General features: G+C 34.0%; 6 protein-coding genes, 1 long non-coding RNA gene and 2 other non-coding genes across 11 annotated transcripts; 4 read left to right on the top strand and 5 right to left on the bottom strand.

Annotated features, from left to right (window-relative positions):
• Nucleotides 1-1,215: 1,215 nt before the first annotated feature.
• On the top strand, nt 1,216-4,574 carry AT3G45990 (Cofilin/tropomyosin-type actin-binding protein family; the record flags this gene model as incomplete). Its single annotated transcript, NM_114468.1, has 3 exons — nt 1,216-1,342; nt 4,210-4,333; nt 4,424-4,574. The coding sequence occupies 3 exons, from the start codon at nt 1,216-1,218 to the stop codon at nt 4,572-4,574; spliced, it is 402 nt and encodes a 133-aa protein (NP_190185.1).
• Nucleotides 4,575-7,338: 2,764 nt separating this feature from the next.
• On the top strand, nt 7,339-8,065 carry HTB9 (Histone superfamily protein). The gene has a single exon (NM_114467.4). The coding sequence runs from the start codon at nt 7,408-7,410 to the stop codon at nt 7,858-7,860; it is 453 nt and encodes a 150-aa protein (NP_190184.1). The 5' UTR covers nt 7,339-7,407; the 3' UTR covers nt 7,861-8,065.
• On the bottom strand, nt 7,342-7,590 carry AT3G07315. The gene has a single exon (NR_141314.1). It is a non-coding gene; the product is annotated as an other RNA (long non-coding RNA).
• EXLA1 (expansin-like A1) lies at nt 8,044-9,186 on the bottom strand (the record flags this gene model as incomplete). 2 transcript variants are annotated; one of them, NM_114466.1, is made up of 3 exons in its annotated part: nt 8,994-9,186; nt 8,623-8,917; nt 8,044-8,544 (listed from the first exon to the last, which is right to left on the bottom strand). In NM_114466.1, the coding sequence occupies exons 1-3, from the start codon at nt 9,112-9,114 to the stop codon at nt 8,163-8,165; spliced, it is 798 nt and encodes a 265-aa protein (NP_190183.1). In that variant the 5' UTR covers nt 9,115-9,186. The 2 variants fall into 2 exon arrangements, with proteins under 2 accessions (NP_190183.1, NP_001327677.1); NM_001339231.1 differs by having other exon boundaries at nt 8,163-8,544; nt 8,623-9,186.
• A 1,929-nt stretch (nt 9,187-11,115) lies between these two features.
• Nucleotides 11,116-11,189, bottom strand: AT3G45965. The gene has a single exon. It is a non-coding gene; the product is annotated as a tRNA-Val (tRNA).
• A 9-nt stretch (nt 11,190-11,198) lies between these two features.
• EXLA3 (expansin-like A3) lies at nt 11,199-12,650 on the bottom strand. 2 transcript variants are annotated; one of them, NM_001035738.3, is made up of 3 exons: nt 12,406-12,650; nt 12,023-12,317; nt 11,199-11,938 (listed from the first exon to the last, which is right to left on the bottom strand). In NM_001035738.3, exons 1-3 carry the CDS (start codon nt 12,524-12,526, stop codon nt 11,563-11,565), a joined length of 792 nt encoding a protein of 263 aa, NP_001030815.1. In that variant the 5' UTR covers nt 12,527-12,650; the 3' UTR covers nt 11,199-11,562. The 2 variants fall into 2 exon arrangements, with proteins under 2 accessions (NP_001030815.1, NP_190182.2); NM_114465.4 differs by having other exon boundaries at nt 12,023-12,650.
• Nucleotides 12,651-13,639: 989 nt separating this feature from the next.
• AT3G45955 lies at nt 13,640-13,713 on the bottom strand. Its single transcript has one exon. It is a non-coding gene; the product is annotated as a tRNA-Val (tRNA).
• Nucleotides 13,714-14,548: 835 nt separating this feature from the next.
• Nucleotides 14,549-15,891, top strand: AT3G45950 (Pre-mRNA splicing Prp18-interacting factor; the record flags this gene model as incomplete). The annotated part of the gene is made up of 1 exon (NM_114464.2): nt 14,549-15,891. Exon 1 carries the CDS (start codon nt 14,734-14,736, stop codon nt 15,889-15,891), a length of 1,158 nt encoding a protein of 385 aa, NP_190181.1. The 5' UTR covers nt 14,549-14,733.
• Nucleotides 15,892-16,180: 289 nt separating this feature from the next.
• AT3G45940 (Glycosyl hydrolases family 31 protein) lies at nt 16,181-19,126 on the top strand (the record flags this gene model as incomplete). The annotated part of the gene is made up of 5 exons (NM_114463.1): nt 16,181-16,387; nt 16,459-17,122; nt 17,201-17,649; nt 17,795-18,608; nt 18,654-19,126. 5 exons carry the CDS (start codon nt 16,181-16,183, stop codon nt 19,124-19,126), a joined length of 2,607 nt encoding a protein of 868 aa, NP_190180.1.
• Between the last annotated feature and the right edge of the window lie 252 nt (nt 19,127-19,378).

Below are 19,378 nucleotides of genomic sequence, written 5' to 3'. Positions count from 1 at the left end.
TCATCTTTACTCTAATATTATAGTATTGTATCAACCAAAAATAGCAATTTATATGTATATTAACCTCAATTAATATCAATCAAAATAATATTAATATTTATTTTAACATTTTTATAATGGAGCTTGATATATATATATATATATATTATTTTATTTTAATAATTGTAAAAAAAATAGTAACCTATAAACTATTTAGTTGATATTATAAATCATAGAGTAATTAATTTTTAGAATAATTTGTTAATCAATCTTAGAGTGACAAGTGTATGAGAGAAAATGTCTCTAGAGGGTTTCCCAAAGTTTCTCAAATGAGAAACTTTTCTAAGCTATTTTGATTTAAAAGTTAATTTCTTTTTATCTTTGATTTATCTTTAATGAGGGTATCTCATAGAGAACCCACAAATAGAGATGCTCTTATCCATGAATTTATCACTTAACTAATGACATTTTCATTCTTTGTAGGACAATATCTTATATTTTTTTTAACATGAGTAAATGAGAAAAGTGGGAAATAATCTGAGATAAATATTTTCTTAAACTTTTATTTAATCAAAAAAAAAATACTTTATTATAATTGATTATTCTTATCCATATATTAATGATAATAACCAAATATAAAGAAACAAATAAACAAATGAAACAAATTTCCATACAAAAATTATTGGGATACCCTATAAATAACTTTTAAAAAAGAAGAAACGGATAAGAAAAACAAAGTCATATTCATACTCCATCGTTTTTTCGTCTTCTTCATTTCACCAGAAAATTTATGCGCCAATATCGGTTTGATTCAGCTATATTCAGTTTTAAGTTATAGCTGAAACTATTTTCTCGGTCTCAGTTTTAAGTTAGCTTGCTTTTTTCCCTTACTTGGTTTTGTTTGGGACTATATCCCTTTTGATTACGCTTTTGTCTCGTTAGATCTAGAGATGTATTTCATGTGTTTGATCGTTGAATGTTTTGGTCAATGGCAATCGATCCATTGGTCGATTTATGTGGTACTTGGTCGTTTCCTAATGAAGTCTAAATTGTTGTAATATAGATGATCTTTATAAAATGTCGTGGAAGCTACGTTTATTAGCTTCTCATACATGTGATGTTAACAATTCTATAGAGATGATAAAATTAAATATCCAATTCTGTTTTGAGCTTTTTCTCCAAAAAAATGTGATGTTGTGTGTATCGATACAATAACAGGCTTACGTAGCACCGGAAATGGTTTTGCATGATGACTGCAAGCTAACATTCTTGGAACTGAAGGAGAGACGAACATTCCGTTCCATAGTCTACAAGATTGAGGACAACATGCAAGTGATTGTAGAGAAACATCACTACAAAAAAAGTTTAATAATTCAACATCAATTCTAATAAGTGATTTGTTAATTAGTTTGTTTAGTGTCAGTTTAATCAAATTGATACAAATTTGTATTAGTTTGCATCACTTCAGAAAATAGATACAAAAATATGTATTTACATCAATTAAGATAACCGATGTATTCCCTTATTTTTATTAACATCATTTTTAAAAATGATACAAAATATAGATCAATAGAAAGTGATGCTAAGAACTTAAATTGTATCATAAAATTAAGTGATATTATTTTAAATCACTTATGTATAAATGAGACAAATATTGATGATTTAGAATCAGTTATAATAGCTGATGTTTTAATTAAATAGTTTAGCATCAATTTGATAAATTGATAGAAATATATATTGATTTTGATTTGGATCATTTTAAGATGTTGATACAAACCTATATATTTACATCAATAGATAATCGTTGTATTTATTAATTTATTATTAGCATCACTTACAAAACGATACAAATTAAAATATCAATTAAATAAATGATACAAAATTAGTATCAATAATAAAATAATGCTAATTAACTTACATATAATCAAAATAAAAAAACACGTAGTCCATTTTATGTCACTCAATCTTAACTGATCTTAATCTTTTTTCCAAATTTTATCTTAATCTATGTGAATTGTTTTTAAAACTGTTGTATTTTAAAATAGCATGTTTTGAAAGTTGCACAAATATTTTTGTTTTAAAACAATATACGTTAAAAAAAAACAATATATCACAAATCTCATCCATAATTTTTTTGTTTGTTTGTTTATTATATTCACAAACGTAGATATATTAGATTTTAACCCACGGTAAACCGCGGGGACAATTTATCTTTTTTAAGTTAGTATATTTTTTTTTTTGCAAATTGAATCTATTTATAATATATTTTTATTTTATAGCTTACAATTGTTATTAAGTAACGTCCTGCCAAACTCGTCCCGTAAAAAAATCATTTATTTATATTAATGTTGATCTTATTTATGATATGTTTATAAATCATTGTCTAAATATTTTTGTCGATGCGAGACATTGAACCCACACATTGTTTGCCAATTGGTTAATATATGTTCATTTTTAAAATTTTGAATCATAAAATATGACGGAAAAAATTAAGATTTTTTTAAACTCTATATATTATATAATGATGTTAAAAAATTGTGATATATCAAACTTTTTATAAGTTTAAATATTAATAATGTTTTATAGATTTTAAATATATAAATAATAATATTTAAAAAATTAATATTTTTGTTTATAAGGTAATGACATAATAACTCTAAAAGCAAGGATTTAGAAGATTTAAATCTTTAATTAAATATTTTCTTTAATAAATAATTAATGTTAGTGACATGATATTGTAAATAAGTTCAAATACAAAATTTATTTATTTAAACAAAAAACGTTTAGTAAGAATAATATTTATTTAACAAAAAAATTTGTTTTAAAATATTGTTAACAAATGTCTATGCTAATTTTAAGGGATTGATTTGAAGTTTGTTGGGATTAAATTTGATTGATAATGTGATTGACTATTTAAATCAAAAATTTAAAGTAAAATTAATTATTTTGGAAATTTTTTTAATGCTAATGACATTAGATCGTAAATAAGTCCAAGTACATGATTTATTTGCTAAAATGGCTGCAAAAATGTATATATAGATTGTTTTGGAATCAAGATTGTGTTCTATATTTTAAATTGCTAAAAATCTGTTTTTTCTTTTCTTATTCTCTAAATTCTCATTTTTAATTGTTTTTCGATTATGTATAAAAAACTGTTTTGTTAAAAATCGAAAATTCATTTCCACTACCCCAACCAACCCACGATCTCTCTGTATCTACTCAAATAAAACTTGTAGTATTCCCAAAATTATTGTATATAAAATCAGAAGTTCCATAAAACTCTTCCTTAAAAATTCTCCAGAAACATCAATTTTCACAGAATTCTTAAAAGGATGTCAATCATACAACTCCGATGAATATGAGTTATACATGTACTTCTCCAACACAAAATCATGTTGATCCTTATATGTTCATCTTCTAAACCTTTCCAAGACGACGAAGAATTGTTTTTCTGTTCTTATTTTTATTATTTTGTATTTTTCATTTTCTCACCCATGACTCTGATTTTCTATTTATTGGTTTTCATACTCAGAAAATCTCCACAGTGAAGAAACAATGTCACCAAAACAATGGAAAGGAAAAAGCTTGGACAAGAAACAAGATGTGTGTTCTTGAAGAAATCATACCTAGATCTTGAATTAATTAAGTTCATATCACTTTTTTTTTGTTTTTTTTTTGTATGTGTAAAATCTCTAATGAATTTATTAACTGCGTTAAATTCATGTTTTTGTCTTTTGTAATTGACGTTCTGGTATAATTATTTGTAAAAAAAATAGAAAAGATTTAGTAGATATTGAAAACGATTTTGCTATATAAAATTATTTAAAAACAAAACGAAAATATTTAAGATAATAATTCTGTTATAAATTTTGTAGTTTCTTTTAACCATCGTTTATTGAAAAATATTTAACACAAATATTAACATCAATTACTATTAAGTGATGTAAATAATTGAAATCAATTCTCTTAATTGACACTAATACTAACATCACTTAAATAAATAGATGTAAAATTTAACATCATTTTTTTTCAATTGACACATATTCATATCAGTTAGAATAATTGATGTAAATATTTTATATCTTAACATCGGTCATTAATTAACTGATGTCAATTATTTGCATCAACAATATATAAGTCATTTATTTAAGTGATGTAAAATTCTTTTACATCAATTATAAGTAATACAAATATTCAAAATAAATGATATAAAATGGCCCTTTTTTGTAGTGCATGGCGAACGTGAACAATCATATGAGGAGTTTGCAAACAGTCTTCCAGCTGATGAATGCCGATATGCCATTTTGGATATCGAATTCGTCCCAGGGGAGAGAAAGATTTGCTTCATCGCGTGGTAAAATAATTTACTCTATTCTTTTTGTTAACTCATTTCCGTGATTTGTTGCTTTTATTATCATCAATGTGTTTGTTTTTGTGCTATAAGGTCTCCATCCACTGCCAAGATGAGAAAGAAGATGATTTACTCGAGCACTAAGGATAGGTTCAAGAGAGAACTAGATGGAATTCAAGTGGAGTTTCACGCAACTGATCTAACCGATATAAGTCTTGATGCTATCAGACGCCGCATCAACTAAGAAATAAAACCCTTGCAAGAGACTTGAATAAACTTGTTTTCTCGAGTAATATGTTTCCTTTGACTATTATGAAAACTTTTAACACCTTAAATTTAATTTATTCTACAGTATTTGGTATTATTGTATGTCTTGATATGTTTTAATCTATGAGAACTAAATGTTAGTGTGCGTCAACAATACCGTTGAGATATCTGATCTAAGATTCCGTTATATAATGGAAGCATTAGCTACTGTGATGGCTCCTACACGTATTTCATGTCTTACATCATCTATATTTATTACTACAGAGTCATGAGAGCTAATAGTTCACCACACATTATCTGCGAAGAGATGTAAATGTTTTATGGTTTCTTGACTTTGGTCTTCTTTGTGATGAACATGTACGGGTTCTTCTTGGGATTTGTTTGTGTTTTGGTTATGATCCCTCTTTTAAGTCTTTCAAATCAAGATCGCCTTATCCTGACTTAGTCGCTAAATGATTCAGAAAGTAATTCAGCCACATGTTCGACTAAACTAGAGCAAAAATAGATTAAAGAACACATTTTCTTTATTGATTTAGAAACTACTCAAAACTAAATCTCTCTCTCTCTCTCTCTCTCTCTCTCTTTAGGTCTTATGGAAAAACTCTCCTAAACCTCTTATTCTAATCTCTTAGGTCTTAGAGAACAACTTTCCATAGCCTCTTATTTATATAAATTTAGCAAATTCTATTATAAAAAGAAAAACTTATAAATCTTAACTAACTTGACATTATTTGTATTTTTCTATTTTCTATCTCTTCTAGCATCTTCTAGAAAGAGATTACTTTCTCCTCAAATAACTTAGAACTATCCAACAATCTTGCTAGAGAGTAAAAACACATCAAGCTTAGATGAAGAAGAAGAAGCAGGGGTTTGATGGAGATTTGGATTATGGTGTTGATGTAACTAGAGGTCGATCGTTTTAGTTTCGGGCAGGATTTATAATTAGTGATATATATACTTGCAATTAACTAAGTTTGATTTCTATTTCATATTTGTTAATTTGATGATCGAATACCAGATAAAATGAGAAAAAGTCACAGCATTAATAATCAATACCAAAACTAAATTAAAATGAAGCAAACCACTCATGTTATAGTTATACATCATCGTAGATGATAAGATTTATTAGAAGCTAATCTCATTAAGATTATATCATCTCAAAAGACAAACAACAAAGTTATTAAATCATTTAAAAGTCCGATATAAGGTAACACTACATCACTTTCCCGATTTCTGATTTCTCGACAAACATCTTATTCATTCATCTCCAAAACCTCCTAATCTACCCTCTTAAAACGATGAAGCTATCGGGATGTACTTCCAAACTCATACCGAAGAAACTCATTTTCAGAAATTTGCGGAAATTTTTCATGAACAATTGTTTTTAATGTTTCTTGTTATGATGGGTAATTTAGCATGCATGTTGGCATGTATTTATGTCATGGCGGCTTTATATCTGCCTTTATGTTTGGTTCATACTCTAAGGTTTGTCAAGAGATGGTTATGTTATTTGGTTTCTTATCTTTTGTGTTCTTGGTGACCACCATGTTTGGATTATGGGGATTTATTTATGTCTATCAGTTATGATAGCCTTTGTAGCTCTGATTATTACAATGATCTTTCTTTACTGCCCGTAAAAGCGTATCTAGCTAGCATCAATGTAGAAAATGGATATGGAGATGAAAATTTGAATTTAGGGCTTAGCGAAGAGTCTCGTTTGCAGTTACTATGATTGTGTTTGCAATTAACAAGGTTTGATTTTTCTTTTTCCAATTCGCATTTTTTCAAACTAAAGATATTTGAATCGATATAGATATGTTTATGTTAAATTTTTTGGGTGTGATGGTCATGCTATGGTTGTTTATAAGATTTTTTCCTTTCGATGTTTTGCGGCTGTTGATTGTGTTTTCAGTTTTCACTTATGTGAAAAGGTAGATAGAGTTTTTCATTTATGTGAAAAACATTCCATTTAAAATACCTGAAAAAAAGATTTGGATTAACTTTTAATGCCATGCTAAAACACACCAAAAAACTAAATTATTGATATACAATGTTGTGGATTATATATTGTTCCCATGATTAAATATATATGTTCTAGTCAATAGTCATACATCATGCATATATAGTAGCCTAATGTAGCTAGTTTCTAGATTTTACTACTCTCCACTGAAGATAATTTGAACCATAAACTGGAGTATTAACACATATTGCTCAATATAGCCAAGCACAATTTTTTTACTTCTTGTTTATGCAAATACAACAAATTCTTTATATTTTAGCTGTCTCATATTATTAGTCAACAAATTCATTTTAAATCAGCTTGTAAGTTGTAATCAGGTTCAGTTTTACAGCAAAATATATTGTGTTAAACTGTTAGTGCAAGCCTACTAGTATATATATTCTATACTCTGTTTCTTCACAGATATGTTTAGTTAGTTTTTTCATAATTGTATAGACCACATTAATCAGATCTGCTTTGGATCAGGCTGATATTAAAATTTTAAGCCCAATAAAAGCCCATTTACAATACAGTGGAGCGGGAACGGAGATTTTAACACCGCGCTAAAACATAAACCAATATTGACACGTCATCGATCCCGCTTCATAAGTTTATAAACCGTCGATTAAAAACAATTTCAACGGTTGCGATCTCCCATCTCATCGATCCTCGTCAACATCTAATAACCAATCATATCAATTATTCTAACTACTATAAAATCAAAACTCGTCTTCATCAAATTAGATATCAAAATCACTCAGATCTGTGCTTCTTCTTCTTCACCCAGAAAAGTAAAACAAAAGTCAAAACAATGGCGCCGAGAGCAGAGAAGAAGCCCGCGGAGAAGAAACCAGCCGCCGAGAAACCAGTAGAGGAGAAATCAAAAGCCGAGAAAGCTCCGGCGGAGAAGAAACCAAAAGCCGGCAAGAAACTCCCGAAGGAAGCCGGGGCCGGCGGCGATAAGAAGAAGAAGATGAAGAAGAAGAGTGTGGAAACTTACAAGATCTACATCTTCAAGGTTCTGAAACAAGTTCATCCAGATATTGGTATTTCAAGCAAGGCTATGGGTATTATGAACAGTTTCATCAACGACATCTTCGAGAAATTGGCATCGGAATCTTCAAAGCTCGCTAGGTATAACAAGAAGCCGACGATTACTTCTCGGGAGATTCAGACTGCTGTTAGACTCGTTCTTCCTGGTGAGCTCGCTAAACACGCTGTTTCTGAAGGAACCAAGGCTGTTACCAAATTCACAAGCTCTTGAATTAGTAAATTAGGGTTTGTATACTCTGAATTTGATTCTGATGTTGTCATAACTTGTGTTAGGATTTCTCTTTCGTTTTATTAAGCTTTAATTATCATTCTCCGTTGTAAAGTAATCTTATGAATCTGTCTTCGAATCAAAAGTTCTGGTTGTTAATGGCTCAATGTTGTTCTCTTGTTTAATCAATGTAGAATCATGAGAATCATTAGATTAAGCATTCTTTAACTATGTTCATTAATAACCTCTGTCACACATTATATATAAACCTATGAAAGATGTTTGTTTGTGTGCCACTAAATAACTTAGTTCCAGATGTGAGCATCGCAAGGATCACAACCTTCTTGAGCAATGTCAGTGATTTGAACACCGGCGTCGTAAATTTTCCCAGCTTCCCAATTGGATGGAAGAACACTCTGTGACCAAATCATTTTACCGTCGTATCCACCGGTTACTACGAACCTGAACTGGATAGCTCCGGTGGGTACTTTGTCAGTTACCCAAACAGCTCCGTGGCTTCTTGTCATGTAACCCCAATTTGGCGATGAACCGACTTGAGCAATGTCGATGGATACTACTTCTGTTTGACCTCCTTGGTATAAAAGCTTTATCTCTAAGTAGTTTGGTTTCTTGCTTGCTTCTTCTACTCTCACGTTCATGTTCTTGTTGCCGTAATCGCAAGGAACTCTGTTTTTTTTTTTGATGACCAAGTTAATATCGTGTGATTAAGAAAACCAAAGAGTTTAGGTGTTTTGAGAATCGAACCTTTGGTATTCGATGTCGACAATGCCTTGTTTGAGAAGGTCTTTGTCAGCACCAACAATAGGTTTAGCCATAGCTCTAAAAGCTCTGCTACTAAGGACAAGATCGGTTTGGTTACTCTTGTTTAAGTCTGTGATCATCACAATGGTTCCTTTAGTGCTACACAGCTTAGGGTTCTTGCATCTGACTTGAAAGCAAGCTCCACAGCCAGCACCGTCTTTGTAGATAGAAGGGATAGCTGCAGCGATATGTCCGGCGAAGAAACTCGTAGCCATAGAGCCATAAGCACAAGCTCCAGCTGCAAAAAACACATAAACAAGACATGAGAAAAGAAACATACAGATAGTTAAAAAAGAAGTAGTTAAAATGTTTACAAGAGAGAGCAGAGGCAGAGGAGAAATAAGCTGCTTTAGAACGGTGAAGACATCGATCACAAGCGTTAACGGATGAAGAGAAGAGGAAGATGACTACGATGAGGAAGAGAAAGCTTCCCATTTTTTGTTTACTTGAAGAAGCAATAATATCTTTATGATCAAATAAGAGAGAGAGATATGTGAATTTACATGTAAAGAGAAGAGAGGACAAAGAATGGATTATATAGAGACTATAGAGAGGTTGATGCCAGCTCATCATCTCAATATCTAACACACACTGTCACGTCATAGCTGGTATGTGTGTGTGTGTATCTTCCCAATTACGCGTTTTATACATATATGTTAAAATGACATCTTTGATTAAATCATTAGTCCAAAGTAAAAAGAAGAAGTGTGAAAGAGAGAAGATAGTTTTACCAATATGAGTCATGGGATGATGTGGCGTTACACCGACTCTTTTCTTTGCTTTGTTCATGACGGTCTTCTCTTTAGGTAAGGGACAAAACATTTGTTAGAGTGTCGAAACTAATTAATAAACGAAATAACCCATATTTGTTCTTTTTTAAAACCTAACCAATAATAATACATATATTTAAAAAATTTGGGATAGATTTTTTTTTTAATTTGTGCCAACTAAAACATATAAAAGAAAAATATTAGTGAGAGTTATCGGATTTTAATTGATTTAAAAATCTAAACATAATCATGTGTTATCATAACGTTGATACCAAAGTTTTTAAAAATAAAATCGTGTTTTTATTCGCTTAATACTTTTGAAATATGGTATTCCTCGTTTATTGATTTTATTACATTTTGATAAAGATTTGATTTTAACAGATTTCAAAAATCCTTGCATTTTTATTATAAAATCAGTAAGTGTATCTATAAACACGTCTTACCATATCAAGTTAAGAATGAATTTTAATAATAGAGACAAACCTGAAAAACGGGATTGCTTTGGGAAGTAGGGGAAAGATAAGAACAAATTCCAAAACCAATTTCACTTTCTTTCTATCTTTCTCTTTTTGCCTAAACCCTTTTCATCACTTCGTCTATAGACTCTACACACGTCTTTGTATCGTTCGTTAATTAAAATGAAAAATCTACCCAAGTTTTTTTTCCCTAGGGATTAGCTAGGATTTAGTTCATAACAACTCATTTCCACTAACAAACCAGCTTATAAAAATGAAAGTCTACACATTTAATAATTAGATGTAGAGCATTAGGGCTAAGTGATTTATCACTAAACTCTATCGATACATGTGTTAGTATTAATTCGGACATGTCAAAAGTTTGTATGTTAGATTTTGTTGATTTTGAGTTATTGAAATCTTCAAAATATTCAAAGATTGGTACCTTAAAACATCCATGTGAGAACGACTCATACGGCATTGATTACTACATGTGAAGATATCTTCATAATACTCCCCTCTATATCTCTTTTTTTTCATTGTCGGGATATACAATATATAAGTTTTTTTTGTGTGTAAGATTTCTTTATCAACCACTGACTTTTATTAATGATGCATATCGAAAATTAAGGCTAATGGGATTTGGTATAGGCTAATGTCTAGTAACAAGAAGAGTATATTTTTTTTAGTGGTGCGGGCTTTAAAGGAGTCCAGTGAGGTGAGTATTGTTTAAGTGAGTCCATCGTGTAGTTGGGTTCATTCAAGCCACTTCAAATGACATTAGAAATGTTTTATTTTCAAAATAGTTGCACTTATATTGCAGCGGTTGCATTGCTTGACATACTAAAAAACTTGAAACCTATAGGATAGATGTATATATCACCAGCTTTAACTTTAGAAATTTCACTGAAGAGATGCTTAAGACTTTATAGATGAGAATGAGACATTATCTTTGATTGATTTCCATTTAGTTAAATAGTTATTTGTGAGGGGATTTTCTAGCTAATTATAAATCACAACATATGTAAATGTATCAAGATGGATAAAATATTGAAATGTACAGTACGAAAATCTCAAGATAACTGCGAATATAACAATGATTCAAGTACTAACTTAAGCCTGCGATTTTTAGATTTCAGATTCAATCAAATCTCTACGTTCAACGCATATTTGAACCGGAAATTTATCAAAAAAAAATCAAAATTAATAAATGGCTTCGCCCGGGTTCGAACCGGAGACCTTCAGTGTGTTAGACTGACGTGATAACCAACTACACCACGAAACCTTTTTGACTATGTTTCCTTACTAATTTATATAAAGACACAACAGTTTCTTCTTTGACCTATCTTAAACCTTTCCATACATTATTGTTTTCCAATTGTTAGACATCTCTAAGATATGTTTTTTTTTTCTTGTCGGATTCTTGCTTGCAATGATAAGTGACATTTTTTGTTTTTCTTGTTTTTTTTGGTGACATGGACTCTAGCTTTTAGCATGACCTTTACTCTCTAGTTCTTTTGTTTAATCCAGATTATATAAGCCACTCCTGTTGTGAATTCTTCAACTCATTAAATAATGAACTCTGTTACACATACATGTATATATCCTATAAAGGGTGTTTGTTTGTTGTTTGCCTAAATAAGGAGAATTGTAATGAGTCAGTTCCATATGTGACCGCATGTATCACAACCTTCTTGAGCAATGTCGGTGATCTGAACGCCGGCATCATAAATCCTCCCAGAGTTCCAATTCGCCGGAAGAACCCTCTTTGACCAAACCGTTTTGCCATCGTAGCCGCCTGTCACCGTGAACTTGAACTGTAGAGCTCCCGTTGGTACTTTATCGGTCGCCCAAACGGCTCCGTGGCTTCTACTCATGTAACTCCATTGTGACGAACCTACTGGAGCAATGTCGATACCTACCACTTCGGTTTGACCTCCTTGGTACAATAGCTTTATCGCCAAGTAATTTGGCTTTTTGCTTGCTTCTTCCACTCTCACGTTCAAATTCCTTTTACCGTAATTGCAAGGAACTCTGTTTTTCATTTCCCAAACCTTCTTATTAGTACATCAAGTGACTATAAAAAAACCAATAAGTCAAGTGTTTCAAGCATCGAACCTTTGGTATTCAACGTCGACGATGCCTTGTTTGAGAAGGTATTTGTCAACACCAACAACAGGCTTAGCCATAGCCCTAAAAGCTCTACTACTAAGGACAAGATCAGTTTGGTTGCTCGTGTTCAAGTCTGTGACCATCACAATGGTTCCTTTACTGTTACACAACTTGGGGTTCTTGCATCTGACTTGAAAGCAAGCTCCACAGCCAGCACCATCTTTGTAAATGGAAGGTATAGCGGCCGCAATGTGGCCGGCAAAGAAGCTCGTAGCCATAGGGCCATAGGCACAAGCCCCGGCTAGAAAATACCCATAAACAAGACATGAGAAAAAAGAAACAAACTAGTAGTTAAACGGAAGTAGTTAGAAGAAGATGGGAATGTTTACAAGAGAGAGCAGAAGCAGAGGAGAAATAAGATGCTTTAGAACGGTGTAGACATCGATCACAAGCGTTAACGGATGAAGAGAAGAGGAAGATGACTACGATGAGGTAGAGAAAGCTTCTCATTTTTGGACTTTTCAAGAGGAAAGAAATAATATCTAGTGAGCAAATTAGAGAGATATGTGAATTTACATGTAAAGAGAAGAGAGGACAAAGAATGGATTATATAATATAGTATGATGAATGATGATGAAGATTGAAGAGAGTTGATGCCAACTCAGCGTCTCAATATCTAAGAAGCTAGTGTGTAACCTTTTCTAATTACGCGTTTGACTCATAGAGTCATTAGTCATTATTAGTGTGTGACTGTGTGTAACCTTTCTAATTACGCGTTTGACTCATAGTCATTAATTGGTCAAATGACATATTTAATATCACATAAAGTCATTGGATATATTTACCAACTATGAGTCTATGCTATGACTAATGGGTGGGTGACGTTGCATTGTACCGACTCTTTTGCCTTTTACCTGTCGGTCCTCCTCTCTAAGAGAGGCTCTCTTCTCTACTCTTCTGAATTATTTGTGTATTTGTGAAACTTATTAATAAACGAAACAGCACATATTTGTTTTTTTTTAACCTAACAAATACACACGTTTTCGCATCGTTTCTGTCCTAAACACAGATTTTGTTCACTAAAAAATCGACCTCTCGTTTTACCCTTTTTAAAAGATCTATTGTTTAGTCCATGACAACTCATTTCCACTAACAAACTAGTAGTGTAGAAAGTCTACACAGATAATAATTAGATGTAGAGAGTATTAGCCTCTCCTCATTTCAAGTGATTTATCACTAAATCATTCATCATGTCAAAAAAGTTTGTTCGTTAAATTGTTAATTTGAGCTAATGAAATCTTCAATAAATATTAAATAGATTGGTAACCATTGAACGATCCATGTGAGAACGACTCTGTCATATCCACGGCATTGATTACAACATGTGAATATATCTTCATACTAGTCCCTCTCTATCGTTTTCTTTTGTTTCATTGCCGGGGGTATACAAAATATAAGATTAGGATTTGTCTAGATTCTATATCAATTACTGATTTATAATTGATGCATATATCAAAACAAAACAAACATTCATGTCTTCTGAAAATCACCTTCACACATTTTTTGTTTTAAAGGAAAAAAAAGAGAAACTGTAAAGAAAAGATGTAAAAATAATAATTCATTTGGCTTCGCCCGGGTTCGAACCGGAGACCTTTAGTGTGTTAGACTGACGTGATAACCAACTACACCACGAAACCTTCATGCGGCAAAGTAAAATAATATATTCTTTTGGTCTCATCTATAACAAAACGAAATTAGAATCGTCTGCTTATTATTCTTCTCCCATTTTAAGTTTTGCTTAATGAGTATATGTTTTGAGCCTACTCATTGGAATTATCTCTTTAGATGGAGACTGTTGTTTCAACGGTAAATAGCACTTTTACACAAACAAGATTCTATTGGATTAATAAGGAGATTATAAACCAATAATTGAAGAAGACATGTGAGAAGAAAAGGGATATTCTTATGCAATAAGGAAATTTTACAATTATGGTTTAGTTAATTTAGCAAGTACATTTAATTTTTCTTCTTACCATTTAAGAAACTTTCCTAAAATAATATGTAAGCTCACGAGAGAACGAATTTATTGATAGAGTTTATTAAGGGTTCCTAGTTTTTCTTGCCACAAAATCTCTTTTTTTTTTTTGAATTTGTAATGTTAAATTAAAAACTCAAAGAAAAATCGTTTTTACAACTATGTGCAACACATGATTAAAATCAAAATTGAAGATCAAGAAAAACAGAGACAAACTTCAGAAACAGAGCTTCGGCCTTCTAGCTTCTTGCTTGAAACCAAATTTGGAGGCAGTTCTCATAGCGCCTGTCTCCGCTCATATGGATAGAAGAGATCTTGTTTCGAATGTGTTTATCTATCCAGCTTGTTAAATGATCCGCTGGGATCGGCTTCTCACCATGTCGTCGTCCGTTTCGTTCACGCCAAATAGTGTGCAGAGTGACGTGTAAAACATATCGAGCAAGGAAACTTATTTCTCTGTTCTGCCATGAGCTATTGATTGAGGTGATTATGTCTGACCAGATTGTGGAGAACCTGTCTTTGAATATGTTCTGCGCTAGAGCTTTCCAAATCCCAGCCGCATAAGGACAGGAGAAGAATAGATGGTCCCTGGTTTACCACAAAATCTCAACAAGCTTCATTCTCCTAACTCTTTTCTTTTTTAGTTGTAGCCTGCAGAGAGTAACGAAGTTTAACGATAACAATGGCGACGGCTTCAGTTGCTTTTAAGTCTAGGAAAGATCATAGGAAGCAAAAGGAATTAGAGGAAGCTCGTAAAGCCGGGCTTGCTCCGGCTGAGGTAGACGAGGGTGGAAAGGAAATCAATCTTCACATACCTAAGTATTTGACAATTCCTCCATTATATGCCAAGTCTGAAAAACCGAGCTTGAAGCATCAAAAGAATTGGAAAACTAAACCCGTTTCCACAACATCATATTATGACCGAGGTGCAAAGACTTATCAAGCCGAAAAGTATCGGAAAGGAGCGTGTCAAAACTGTGGTGCAATGACGCATGATGTGAAAACATGTATGGAAAGACCTCGTAAGGTTGGTGCAAAATACACAGACAAAAACATTGCACCTGATGAGAAAATCGAGAGTCTTGAATTTGACTATGATGGCAAAAGGGACCGATGGAATGGTTATGATCCTTCGTCTTATTGTCATGTGAGAGATCGTCATGAAGCAAAAGAGAATGCACGAGAGAAGTACCTGAACGAGCAACAACTAATTGCGAAACTAGAGGAGAAGAACATTGATGGAGAGGAAGAAGACTTAAGGGTTGATGAAGCCAAGATTGATGAGAGCATGCAGGTGGATTTTGCAAAGGTTAAAAAACGTGTTCGAACAACTGATGGTGGAAGCAAAGGAACTGTAAGGAATTTGCGTATCAGAGAAGATCCTGCAAAATACTTGTTGAACCTTGATGTTAACTCAGCTTATTATGATCCTAAATCTCGATCCATGCGTGAAGATCCGCTCCCATATACAGATCCAAATGAGAAATTTTGTTTGAGAGATAATCAATATAGAAACAGTGGTCAAGCTATAGAGTTCAAACAGCAAAACATGTATTCATGTGAAGCGTTTGACAAAGGACAGGACATACATATGCAAGCGGCTCCATCTCAAGCTGAGTTGTGTTATAAGAGGGTTAAGATTGCAAAGGAAAAACTGAATTCTCAGAGAAAGGACGCAATCATTGCAAAGTATGGGGATGCAGCTGCAAAAGATGACATTCCGATGGAGCTTTTGCTTGGACAAAGTAAGTTGATAAAGACTTCACAAGCCAACGGAATCAAACTCGTCCCTAATGTTTTTGTCAATTTGTGCTTCCTTGTTTTTGTCTTCATATCTTGAATGTCTTATATATACGTTGGTTGTTTCTTAATTTTTATGTAACCAACGTCAACTTCGAAGTCACAGTTATCTTGGAAACTGGCATGTGAATAATTATTAGCATACTAAGAAAAGATAGGAACAAGTTTGTACTGTATTCAATTACAAGCACCCTCAATAGAGTAATTAATGTGGAATCAAACATTAGATTAGGTAATTTTAACATCTTGTGATAAATGTAAAGGACTCTTATCTCCATCATAGCTTATTAGTGTAAACTGTAGAATCACTAACCTGCTAAACAAAATCAATGGCTTCTTGTCTTTCTCTTCTTGTTGCTATTATCCTCTGCTTCTCATCTCTCCAGTGTTCCAACGCCATCGGCAAAGGCTACCGTCTGATCTCCATGGAGAAGTCTCCCGATGATGGCAGCTTCATTGGCTATCTCCAAGTGAAGCAGAGTAACAAAATCTACGGCTCTGATATAACCATCCTTCGACTCTTCATCAACTACAGAGTTTTTAATCCTCTGCTTCGCAGCCCACATTATCCATCCATTCCTAACCGTTTTTTTTTTGTAGGCACGAGACGGATCATCGCCTTCGCGTTCACATTACAGACGCAAAGAAACAACGATGGGAAGTTCCGTACAATCTCCTCCGCCGGGAACAACCACCGAATGTAATCGGAAAATCAAGAAAATCTCCGGTTACGGTACAAGAAATATCCGGACCGGAGCTGATTTTAATCTTCACCGTAGATCCTTTCAGCTTCGCCGTAAGAAGAAGATCCAACGGCGAGACGATTTTCAACACTAGTAGCTCCGATGAGTCATTCGGAGAGATGGTGTTCAAGGACCAGTACCTCGAGATCTCAACTTCTTTACCTAAAGACGCGTCTCTATACGGATTTGGTGAAAACTCTCAAGCCAATGGAATCAAACTGGTTCCTAATGAGCCATACACTCTCTTCACTGAAGACGTCTCGGCGTTTAATCTCAACACTGATCTTTACGGGTCGCATCCGGTTTACATGGATTTGAGAAACGTTAGTGGTAAAGCCTATGCACACTCTGTTCTGCTTCTTAACAGTCATGGTATGGATGTGTTTTACAGAGGCGATTCCTTGACGTACAAGGTAATTGGAGGTGTTTTTGATTTCTATTTCTTCGCTGGACCGTCGCCTCTTAATGTCGTTGATCAATACACTTCGTTAATAGGACGGCCAGCGCCAATGCCGTACTGGTCTCTAGGTAATATATCTCACTTGTCTTAGTTTAACTGTAACTTATGTGGTTTCTTACTAATCTTTAACCTAATTTGTGCTCTAGGGTTTCACCAATGTAGATGGGGGTACCGTAATGTATCAGTTGTTAAAGATGTGGTGGATAATTACCAAAAGGCTAAGATCCCTCTTGATGTGATTTGGAACGATGCTGATTACATGGATGGTTACAAGGACTTCACTTTGGATCTTGTGAATTTTCCTCATGCTAAGCTATTGAGTTTCTTGGATAGAATCCATAAGATGGGAATGAAGTATGTTGTGATAAAAGATCCTGGTATTGGTGTCAACGCGAGTTACGGTGTATACCAAAGAGGCATGGCTAGTGATGTGTTCATTAAATATGAAGGAAAGCCTTTCTTGGCTCAAGTGTGGCCTGGTCCAGTTTACTTCCCTGATTTCCTTAACCCGAAAACGGTTTCTTGGTGGGGCGATGAAATTCGACGTTTCCATGAGTTAGTACCCATTGATGGTCTTTGGATCGACATGAATGAGGTCTCTAATTTCTGCTCTGGATTGTGCATATAATCCCGGAGGGAAAACAGTGTCCGAGTGGGGGAGAACCTGGTGTAACGTGTTGCTTGGACTGCAAGAATATAACCAATACAAGCTGGGATGATCCACCATTCCACCTTACAAGATCAATGCTACTGGACACAAAGCTTCTCTAGGGTTCAAGACTATTCCCACAAGTGCTTATCACTACAATGGTGTTCGTGAGTACGACGCTCACAGCATCTACGGGTTCTCTGAGGCCATAGCGACCCACAAGGCCTTGCTTGCTGTCCAAGGCAAACGTCCATTTATATTGTCACGGTCCACTTTTGTTGGTTCAGGTCAATATGCTGCTCACTGGACTGGAGATAACCAAGGAACATGGCAGAGCTTGCAAGTATCTATCTCAACGATGTTGAATTTTGGAATTTTTGGAGTTCCTATGGTTGGTTCAGATATATGTGGATTCTTTCCTCCAACACCAGAAGAACTCTGCAACCGTTGGATTGAAGTTGGTGCGTTTTACCCCTTTTCAAGAGATCACGCTGATTACTACGCTCCAAGAAAAGAGCTTTACCAATGGGGAACAGTAGCAGAGTCAGCTCGTAACGCTCTTGGGATGAGATACAAACTCCTTCCTTTTCTCTACACTCTCAACTACGAAGCCCATATGAGTGGTGCACCAATCGCTAGACCGCTCTTCTTCTCTTTCCCTGAGTTCACTGAATGCTACGGTTTGAGCAAACAGTTCTTGCTCGGAAGCAGCTTAATGATATCGCCGGTTCTTGAACAAGGTAAAACCCAAGTTGAAGCACTGTTCCCACCAGGTTCTTGGTACCACATGTTTGACATGACTCAGGTCGTTGTTTCAAAGAACGGGAGGCTTTTCACCCTCCCCGCTCCGTTTAACGTTGTGAACGTGCATCTTTACCAGAACGCGATACTACCCATGCAACAAGGTGGGTAGATTTCTAAAGAAGCAAGAACGACGCCGTTTAGTCTAGTCGTCGCTTTCCCGGCGGGAGCATCAGAGGGATACGCCTCCGGGAAACTCTTTCTTGATGATGATGAGCTTCCGGAGATGAAACTTGGAAACGGGAAGTCAACGTACATTGACTTCTACGCATCGGTTGGAAATGAGAGTGTGAAGATATGGTCGCAAGTGAAAGAAGGTCAGTTTGCGTTGAGCCAAGGTTTGGTGATTGAGAAAGTGATTGTTTTGGGACTTAAAGGAACATGGAAAGTTTCTGAAATACTTCTTAATGGAAGTTCAATCTCCAATGAGACCAAGACGATTGAGGTAAGCTCCAAGGAGCAGATGTATGTGGTGGGTTCTGAAGATGAAGGAGAGAGTAAAAGCTTCATGGTTGAGCTTAAGGGCCTTGAGATGCTAGTGGGTAAGGACTTCAACATATCTTGGAAAATGGCTAGTACTAATGTACTATCAATGGCAGGAAATGAGGTTATCGCGCGCTAAGAAATAAAATTGTCCCCAAAAGAGAGAGAATATATGATTTGGAAAATAAATGATCAGATTTCCTGTTGAAAACGTGATCAAAGCCTAACACATTCTTGTCTCGTAAGATCAATATCAATACAATAACATATATCAGTAAATCAAACACATTGTCTATACTAACTTAACAAGTAACTTCAACACTAATCACCTTAATCAGTTAGAAAAACAGAGACTGTAAACAAAAGATAATGACAAAAAAGAGTAATAATA

Source organism: Arabidopsis thaliana, chromosome 3 (genome assembly GCF_000001735.4).
Source record: "Arabidopsis thaliana chromosome 3, partial sequence".
NCBI classification, from domain to species: domain Eukaryota; kingdom Viridiplantae; phylum Streptophyta; class Magnoliopsida; order Brassicales; family Brassicaceae; genus Arabidopsis; species Arabidopsis thaliana.
Note: the sequence above shows the minus strand (reverse complement) of the source record. Positions and strands in the feature narration are given on the sequence as shown.